Source organism: Sardina pilchardus, chromosome 13 (assembly GCF_963854185.1).
Source record: "Sardina pilchardus chromosome 13, fSarPil1.1, whole genome shotgun sequence".
NCBI classification, from domain to species: domain Eukaryota; kingdom Metazoa; phylum Chordata; class Actinopteri; order Clupeiformes; family Clupeidae; genus Sardina; species Sardina pilchardus.
Genome location: NC_085006.1, coordinates 11,202,621 through 11,212,620, shown reverse-complemented (window position 1 = coordinate 11,212,620; position 10,000 = coordinate 11,202,621). Strand labels below are relative to the sequence as shown.

Below are 10,000 nucleotides of genomic sequence, written 5' to 3'. Positions count from 1 at the left end.
TCGTGACAATAAACCAAACTGCGGTCCGTGTTTGCTCTTCATCACAAGCTGACTGCTTTGATCTCCTCCTGTTAGATGGGGGGGTAGAAGGGGGGGAAATAACTCCAAGGCAGGCTTTTTTATCGCTCCTGACAAATGTCGCTTGAAATCTCATAAGTTTCTCACCAAGCAAACACTTTAATCCCCCTTTACCTCAGTAACCCCACTTGAAGTGTGCTAATCGAAAGCTGGGCTTAACCCGAGTCTAACACAGAGTGGAGCCAGAGTGAAACCAAATCATTCCGACGATAAAATAAAATAAACTCTCCACTCATCCCGCACGGGGCATGGGGGACCCTCAAACCAAAAGGGTGGATTAAGCCACCATCAGCAAGACTAACACTGCAGCCCTCGACTCAAGAGAGAGAGAGAGAGAGAGAGAGAGAGAGAGAGAGAGAGAGAGAGAGAGAGGGGGAGGGAGAGAGAGAGATTAGTCTCTATAAAACAGCATCAACCCGGCCTATCTGTCCAAACGCAAAAAGGGAAGCTTAGAATCACCAAACGTTTATCTCAAGTGGAGCCAAGGCTCGTCGGCGGCAGCCCTCTCAACCGCACAGCCGCATGTCTGCACACTCCCAAGGAGCAGATGCTCCAGACCACTCTGGCCCGCTATCAGGAGCCCCTGCCGAGAGGAACAAAAAGGAGGGGGGGGGGGGGGGGGGGGGCAATTGAGTCAGGCACCACCTCGCATGCTATCTGCCTCCAGCTAGCCGCAAAGTAGGATCGCTCTGGTCGCATCAAAAATAAAAAAAAAACACTTCCTGCTCTCTCTAGGACTCGGGCGGTCACGTCTCCGAGGACCCCGCCCTCTATTATCCGACTCTGAGCAGACAGCTGGAGGGGACGGCGCTGCGGAACGGGGGCCCACCTGCGCACGGGCTCCACGCAGGTGGCTAAGATCAGCGCATTAGCGCGAGGAGGAGGCCGCTTAAGAGTATTTGTAACGGGTCGCCGTTCTCGGCGAGCGACTCTTTCCCTCCGCCGGAGCCCCCGAAGGCGAACGGATTAGACGGCAGTGCGTCACCAGAACCAGGGGGACAAAGCTGGGACTTCTGATGCAAAGCAAAAACCGCAAAATTGCAAAAGCAGCCAGTCAGAACATGATGCAATCACTGCTCTTTTGCTCTTTTTTTTCCCTTCTTCTTCTTCTTTTTTTTTGGGAGGGGGAATGTGTGGGTAGCCGAGGAAAAGGGTTACACTGTAGGAAGCGTACCAAAAAAAAAAAAACACCTCGGGACACATTTTGCAGACTCAGTCTAAGCTGAAGTGTTCCACTCATGGCCGAGGAAGTGGAGCATTTCCTCCAGAAGCCTATGATCAAGTCACAGGGCCGTCAGGCACACGGGAGTGGGAGCCATATGCCTCATCGCGCTCCGTCTAAAAGCGCAGGGCTCCATAGCCTTTTTTTTATAACCTCCCTGTGAATAAGATCAAAGCCCGCTACACCCTCGATTCACTTCAATGTTATCTCCAGACCGTGTCATTCACATGTCTGTCAGGGCCCTCAATTTAACTACAGGGCCCTGTCCCCTTTATGGCTTTATGGCCAGATCTCTTCCTCGACCCCACTCGTGCCCATCTGATAAGGGAAGCGCTCCCATCCCTGTGTGTTGGCAGGGTGATTTCCTCCAGCACTTTATACTCCTCTGCTACCCTCCGTGACATCTTCACCATGTCCTCAGGGGACACGGGCAAGGGTCAGTACTACACCAGAGGGAACAAAGACTTATATATGTGTGTGTGTGTGTGTGTGTGTGTGTGTGTGTGTGTGTGTGTGTGTGTGTGTGTGTGTGTGTGTGTGTGTGTGTGTGTCTGTGTGTGTGTGTGTGTGTGTGTGTGTGTGTGTGTGTGTGTGTGTGTGTGTGTGTGTGTGTCTGCCTGCCTGCCTGCCTGTCTGTGTGTGTGCGTGTGTGTGTGTGTGTGTGTCACTGGTCTCGGGGCCATGTGGTTGACTTCCGTGATCAAGACGACTGTCAAAGGGCGGTCAGGCGTGGCGTGATCGCTCACACAGTAGCCCCCCCCCCCCCCCCCTCGCCGAGCTGCTGCTGTGAGAAGGGCCGCGGCGAAAGGCGGCTAGACACCCTTCACTTTGCATCATTCAACGGGGTCGGGGAGGGCCAACAAGAAGGCCTCCCACCACCCCCGCCAGCAGACAGCGATCAGCGGGGCCCGCCGTTAGACGACCAGCTCCGTCTCCACGGGCGTCAGGGCCCTGGACAATCTGTTCGGTGCCAAGCGGAGTGACCAAGCGGAGTGACCGTGCTAGGGCTCCTGTCCCGAGTGTGTCGTCCGTGTGGATCTCTCTATTCAGCGGCTCCGTGCTCCTCTGCGCTGACCTCTCCACTGGAGAGATGTGCTTCTGCGTCCCTCTCGCCCCTTCTCCGTGATCTCGAGCTGTCGGGGGGCTTTTGTCCCCCCCCCTCCCCACCACCCTTTTCTCTCCTACTCCCCTTGCCAAAAAAATAAGGAACAAAAGCCTCTGTATTCATATTGGAAGGATTTCCTGCCTGAGTTGGCTACTCCCACTCGCTCCGTGAACCCCAACCCCCAAAATCCTCCCACCAACCCCTCCCCAGAAGAAAAACTGCTGTTTCCAATCCCATACCAGAGATCTCCCACTCTGGCTTCTCTTGCCCTCCCTGCCCCCCTACTCCCCTAGAGCAGTGGGGGGTAGTGGTGAACGGGCCAGCAGCACCACGCTCTAGAAACCCCAAACGTCAGGGACATCTGACACAAACCGACGTGACACAAAAGGGGCCCGGGCCCGGCGCTGCCCTGCACTGCTCTGCTCTGCGTGACCATTGACGGAACGGCTCACGCGCGCCGGGTTGAATTCTGGGTCAGTCGACTGCGCCCGCGCTTCCAATGTTAATTACTCGAACATCCCCAATTTCCTCATTTACAGTAGCAGCGGGAGCGAATCCAGCTGGCTGGAGTGCCAAGGCTTGGCTGAAAATTGATTTTTTTGTTTTTTGCATTTCTTTAATATCTAAAATATCACACTGTGCCCATTTTAATGTGTGCACAGAAAGTTTACGACATGAGACATTTGACAGCTAGAAATAACATTCAGCTGTCAATTCCCATGAAGGAACGCATAGAAAAAACACGGCTTTCCTTTTTTCTGTACTGTTCTTTAACATGTAAACGGTGACAGATGCTGACATGAATGTCCTTGGGCGATGTAATTAAATGCTAAAAATGCCTTGCCCACGTCATTACAGGGTTAACAGGGAGGACCTTAAATAGCTACTATCTGAGTCTATGCCCATCAACAAAACAAGCACATGTATCCCAGATGCTTTCTATATTTCTTAAGTAAATCCACGATTATTAAGGCAACATGAAAGTGCACATTTTTCCTCAAAAATGAAAATCTGGGTAAAAAAGAATTACTTTGGGGGGAAATTATTCCCAAAATTGTTGTCAATGCATAAATAAGCTGCACATTTGAGTCTTGCACTCAAGCACTTGGCAAGAGTCTTTCACCACAAATTTGCCCAAGAAATTGACAAAAGACAAGGCGAAGAGAATCTGTGACAGTCTGTCTTTGGAGCCAGGCGATGAGCCAAGACGTGCTGAGCTGTTGTGTCCCCACAACCCCCATTCCTCCCGCGTTTTTCTCCCCTCCTCATCCAATCAAATCACAATTAAACTATTAAAACAACGTTAGCGAGGGTGACTGAAGTGGGAAGAAAATAATCCAGAAATGAGAGAGAGCGTGGAGAGAGAGGGGGGGATTTCTCTTGGGAAGCGGAGTCTTTTTCTTCCTCCCCTGGCTAGTAGACCACACAGGAATCACTGGATTGTGGTGTACTTTTGTAAAAAGTTAATGAAAGGCAAACAGTCAGGCATATAAACACTAATAAATGACTGTGCTGGGCCGATAGGATAGAATGATACGGACTTTCAGTTCGGCATCCTTGGGGACACGGTGGGGGGAGGGTCAGAGCATGGGGCTGAATCCATATGGATGATATACATATCAAATGAGTGAGGAGGGGAGGGGCACAAGTGGGAGTGTGTGGTGGGGGGGGGGGGAGTAGACAGGAAGAAGGGGCAGCATGAAAACCACAGTCTTTGAGCCCACAGATGTATTACAAGGGATTTCCTGTGAGGAGGGAGACAGTTGGGTGTTCAAAGAGACAGGGGCCGGGTATGGTGAGGGTGGGGGTAAGGGGGTAAAAGGGGTGTAAGTGTAAGTGGGAGGGGTATGGGGGGGGGGGGGGGGGGGGTGTATGGATGGAGAACGCTCAATCATGACTTGGCTGGCGCATGCCAACTGTCCCCCCGGCTCACAGATGACCTCTTTCATATGTTCTTTTGTCTGCCACGTTCTTGACCCTTTCTTGTGGTGCCCCCTCCCCCATACCCCACCGCAACCCCCACCGCAACCCCCACCCCCACCCCAAAAAACACCCCCTCCTCTGTGCACCGTGATTCATATGGCCCGATAAATACACAGAAGTCAGGAAGTCAGGCAGCCCAGCCAGCCCTTCAACATCCTGACCCCTCGTGCCTCCAGAAGAGAAAGGAATGTGTGTGTCTGGGCTCCCCAGTAAATTTTCGGCCGAGGGGGAACCCAAAACTAATCTCCGAGGGCCGCGCGCGTCAGCCTCATATCCCTCTTTATGGCCCGACTCCATGTGGACCCGTCAGAAAGGGCCCGTGACGCAGGGCAGATGGCCCGACAGCACTCGTCTACTGGGAGCAGGCTGAAGGTAGGATGAATTAGGATTTCGTGAAGAGGGCTTGAGTGCTCGAAGACTACCGCCTGGGGATGTATGTGTGTGTGTGTGAGAGTGTATGTGAGTGTGTGTGTGTAATTTGTGTGTGTGTGTGTGTGTGTGTGTGTGTGTGTGTGTGTGTGTGTGTGTGTGTGTGTGTGTGTGTGTGTGTGTGTGTGTGTGTGTGTGTATGTGAGTGTGTGTGTGTAATTTGTGTGTGTGTGTGTGTGTGTGTGTGTGTGGAGGGGATGGGTTATAGCTTGCACTGACTGAGTTATCCCGTTCAACAGCGGGGCCTCGAGGTTATCGCGGCCTGAAGTGGAGCAGCGTGCCGGCCGTTCGCACACTTTGCAATCTCGCTATCCAAGAACAGGGGAGATCCGCTATAATTAGAGCCTTTGATCTCCCGCGGACTCGTGCGACGGCTGCACAGAGAAGGTCTATTTCCAGCGTCCCTTTGTGGAGTTCATATCCCCGTCGTCTTCCCTTCATCTGCACATGGGCGCACAAGGGGTGTCAATGTGCCTCTGTGTGATGTGAAGAGGTCAGGGAGAGAAAAGAGACGACGGACACGAGCGACCAAAGAAGGCGAAAGAAAGACTTCTCAACTATGACCTTTTTTTAGCGGGGCTGAACGGGTGAAACTCTGCTCGAATCTAAAATAAGAATAAGACACGGATTATTGCTCGCCTTTTAAAAAGCGGATCATCAGAATCCCTTTGTTGGTACTTGTCAAAAAAACCATAACAGCTCCGGGGGCTTTGATCTTTGTTTTTACAGCTGTGCGAAAAGGGTGCGAGTGCCAGGTTTCACTGTGAGGAGGGTGGGGTGGGGTGGGGTGGCAATAATAGAAATCCAGAGCTAAGGGTGAGGAGTTTCTCCCAGGGGGTTAGTGGGCACATTACATAATGTAGTCAGGCATAAGGGCTTATATGCCACTGGACTCGGCCTCTGCAGTTTTCGTCCTGTCGTTTCCCCCTCTCTCCTCTCTCTCTCTCTCTGTTTGCGCGTCTCCTTTTGTCCTTTGTCTCCGCCAATGTGGGGATATTGTACATCAACAAAGGCATCCCATTACACTGGCTCTCCATTCCAGATACAAAAGACAACATACATCACAAAAGGGAGACGCACAAAATGCCACCTGGAGGTCGCTTTAGTGTACACAAGGCAAACAGGCTAATGGACTGCAGGCATTAACCCACTTACCCGTGGCAGAAAGAGGGTCAGATTGACCGATGGAGTGCCTGGCCGCGCACAAGCGCTGTACTGTACTTGTGGTTAATGATAAGCCAAACACAACCGGCCGAACTCGCTCAAAAACCAGCGTGGCCAAACAGTGCTTGTTGAATCTGGGATTAGACGTTGATAGTCGCTGAAGTGGCGGGCCCTCGTAAACCCGGGGCCGACATTTACGAGGAGTTTTTCGGGAGGAAAAAAAAGAAAAAAAAAGTTTTGTGTTTTCAATGTTTTCCAACACCATTCTCACAAGGCTTTGGGGGTTAGGCAGTGCAAATAAGCTTTACAAGCTAGCTTTCCTCTCTGTGGTTTTAATAAGGAAAACAAGGACTCTTAAATCGTCTAATGAAATTCACCAACAGGGATCCCTGTAATGCGACACACGGATCAGCGTGTGAGCTCATTATCCCTTGTTATTTTTCCGACACGCACAAATACTCCAACGATTTATTTATTCTTTCACTTTAGTGTCCTGTTCACAGGTCTCGTAAAAAAAAAAGGCCCCTCAGCGAACATAGATAGCAGCACCGTTGGCTTCCTCCACTACAGCCACGCAACACTGGTTGCTCTGACAACATAATTATATGTAGAGAAGCTGGTGTGGTGGTGGTGAGTGTGTGGGGGAGGGAGGAGAGTTGGGGGGGGAGGGGGGGAGGGAGGGAGGGAGGGGGGTAGGAGCTGAGGGAACAGTGCATCTTGGGACTGTGTCATTATGGTTCTGTTTGAACCTTGTACAGAATAAGCATCGCCAGAGGCCAGGACAACGTTCTCCTTCCCCTTCTGGTTGAGCCCAGCTCTTGCCAAACCCTGTCTTGTTTTTCAACTGCTTTGAGACGAGAGAGAGAGAGAGAGAGAGAGAGAGAGAAAAGGGAGAAGAAAACCTCACTGCTAACAAATGTCAAATATCACCATATTAAGCAAAAAATATTTTTAGTTTCCTACTTTTAGAGGGCTCCTCACATATGCTTGACACATGAAGCCGTGTTCTTTTCCCCACTTTTCCGCTCGTTCCTTCTTTTACCCGGCCATCTCTAATTTAACATGGGGCAATTAATCAGCTAAATCACAGGGCATCCTCTCAGCGCGCGGGGCAAACGTGTGCGCTGCAGATGGAGCGGCACGGAAGGAGCCAGAAGGACATCCGAGGAGAAGGCACCTCTCCGGGCTAGGTCGCCGAAGGACACGCTGTCAGCGCGAGGTCACGAGCATACTTTCCTGTGTCATCCGCGCAAGTCGAAATCCAACCCCCCCCCCCCCCCCCCCACACACACACACACTCCTCCTCCCCTGCTGTGAAGGAACTCCTGCAGGAGTGGAGCCTGGCCCGATTTTTATTTATAGGAGCACAAATATTAGCCTCCTCGATTAAGCTTTTGTTTTCCTCTTCAAACAAAGCCAGGCCTTATTTGATGATGCCTAAGTATGCTGCCTAATGCCTAATCAAACATCTCAATAAGCCTCCACATCCTGTGATGGCCAAAGTCTATTAAAGATGTCAAGATAAAAACAAAAAAACTGGTTATGCAAGCTAATATACTGTACTCAATGGCATGTTTGATTAAGGCTGCTCAAAGCTTTAAGTCATGCCTTTGCTACGGTTCTTGAGGTCTATGGCTTCTTTTACCCCATTCAACCCTATCCAGCACCATCTGGACAACACATAACAACCTAGTATTTGGAAAACCTCCACCCTACTCCACACACACACACACATACCTACTGTACAGCTCCTTCATTGCAATAAGATTACAACAATGGCCTTGGTGACAGCTAGTACACATGCTCAACCAGTTACTGATATTTGAGAGCCCTTCAGAAACTCCACTTCAGACTTCAGACAGGAAGACATCTATCTGGATCCTATCCTCACCTACTGAGTCATCCCCGCTTGATGTTCTCAGACAGGGATCATTTAGCTAAAGCAAACACGGAAACGGGCAAAAATATTGAACGACTAAGGAGTTAAAATCGATGTAAAAGTTCCATCTCCTCCGCTCTGCTTCTTCTCCTTGCCTAAAAGCCTTTCTTTTTTTTCGCCTCTCTGTGCAAATCCACTGACCCTCGCAATAAAGGACTTTAGTCTCGACATCAAAGCGAGCCTGTCATTTAGGGCCCCAATAAAGTACCGCTTGGCAGCGGCGTTTACACCAGGGAGGCATTTTCTCCATTAGAAGGTGCCCGGATGCAGATAACAGCAAATGTAAAAAAGCTTTTATTCGGATCGAGAGAAAGCGAGAGAAAAGAGCGAGAGAGAAAAAACTTCTCCTACTTATCATACTAAGAGACGCCAGCGACTGGGCAGCGAACAGGACAGAGCTCTTTTCGGGGCTCCTTTGTATCTCCTGACCACCAACTGAGGAGGCCTTTACAAAGTCGCTCACCCCCGGGCACGGTCAGACCCCTGCGTGTACCGGCCAGGGTCGGCAGAGCCCGGGAGCCTGGGGCTCAGGGCCCGGGCTGGAAGGGGGGGGGGGGGACCGGGGGGGTACCGGCCGGTGCAGACACATCCTGCCCATCCGCGGGCGAGATTATCCAACCCAATGGGTCCATTCAGCGCAGACACCCGGGAGGAAACTGGAAGAGCTCCTATTCAGCCCCAGTAAGCCGGGGCCAAAGGAGCCGGCGCTGCCTTTCAGGCCCAGCCAAGAGGCACCGGTGGAAAACCAGAGAGAACGCCAGGAAGAGAGACAGACGGACGGAGTGAAAGAGAGAGAAAAGAGAGAGGGAGAGAAAGAAAGGAAGAAAGAAAGAATCAGACCAGGAGAAAATAGGGAAGCAAGCAGCACTTACTGGCTACTTCCAGCGACGCGTTGTGGCTGACCGCCTCGCCCAGGTAGTTGCGGGCCACGCACACGTAGGAGCCCTCGTCGGGCTTGCTGCGGCGGCCGTGGACGATGCGCAGGAAGAAGAGCGAGCCGCTGGGCAGCAGCATGCGCTGCGAGCGGGGGTTGTCGCGGTCCGTCTCCACGCGCTCGCCGTCCTTGTACCACTCGACCGTCGGGGTGGGCCGGCCCTCCGCCTTGCAGTTGAGGGTGGCCGGCTCCCCCTTGGACACGATCAGGTCAGAGGGGTGCTCCACTATCCGCGGAGGAGAGTCCTCCTGGCGAAGTCGAGATCCTACACAAAGAGAGACACATAGGATGTCAGACACATAACATAAATATTACAACATGTGTTTCTTTCTACTTACTGTATGTTATGCATTGTTTTAGTCAGACCAGTGTATCCCTGGGCCTCTTGTTATGTATTAACTGTCTTAGACAAGTCTGGCAACCAGACATTTTGCCATGTAAAGTGCTTTGGGTCAACTCCTGTTATAGTTAAATGTGAAATATAAAATTGACTTGAGTTGACTTGACTAACAAGGACACCCTGCTTTGTCACAATGTTCATTACTATTATCCTTCTTCCCTTGTGTTGTGATGAGATGGATTCCACTGGGCTATTCCTTAACCCCCACTGTGATACTGCGGTGCTGTGACTACAACCAAAAGTATCCACTACCCATTGCCACCAACAGGCACAAATGATATTTTGATGGAATATTCATGAAGATGATCTATCCATGGCATTCACAAAGTCTGTATTTGATCTTCAGTGTATGTAAACTCAACAGGGGTAAAATCAAAAAGCATCATCAGATGTTCTCTGCTGTCCCTCCTCCAGCAGCCCCAATCCCTTGCAGGTGTCGGGGATGTGCCGCCCGGCTCAGCGCGCATAAATAGAGGCTCACGCGCTCCAATCACCCTTTAATTAAAACTCCTCCTCGCTGTGTTTTTTTTCACCCAGCAGCTGAGCAGAGCTGGAGCTGGAGCTGGAGCTGGAGCTGGAGCGACTGTCATTTTTGAAAGCCTACCATTTCCCCTGATCAAAGAGCCAATGAGGGGAGAGAACAGGGAAACACAGCAGGACAGAGAGAGAGAGGGAGGGAGACAGGGAGAGAGAGAGAGAGAGAGAGAGAAGAGGGGGAGAGAGGGAGAGAGAGAGAGACTGGGTGG

The 10,000-nt window shown here is 51.3% G+C and overlaps 1 protein-coding gene across 1 annotated transcript in view; it reads right to left on the bottom strand.

Annotated features, from left to right (window-relative positions):
- robo1 (roundabout, axon guidance receptor, homolog 1 (Drosophila)) overlaps positions 1–10,000 on the bottom strand; it is a 158,205-nt gene that overhangs the window by 122,595 nt on the left and 25,610 nt on the right. Inside the window, exon 2 of the mRNA XM_062552402.1 lies at positions 8,793–9,119. Within this exon, the coding sequence (XP_062408386.1) occupies positions 8,793–9,119 (327 nt within the window). The remainder of the gene's footprint in view (positions 1–8,792; positions 9,120–10,000) is intronic.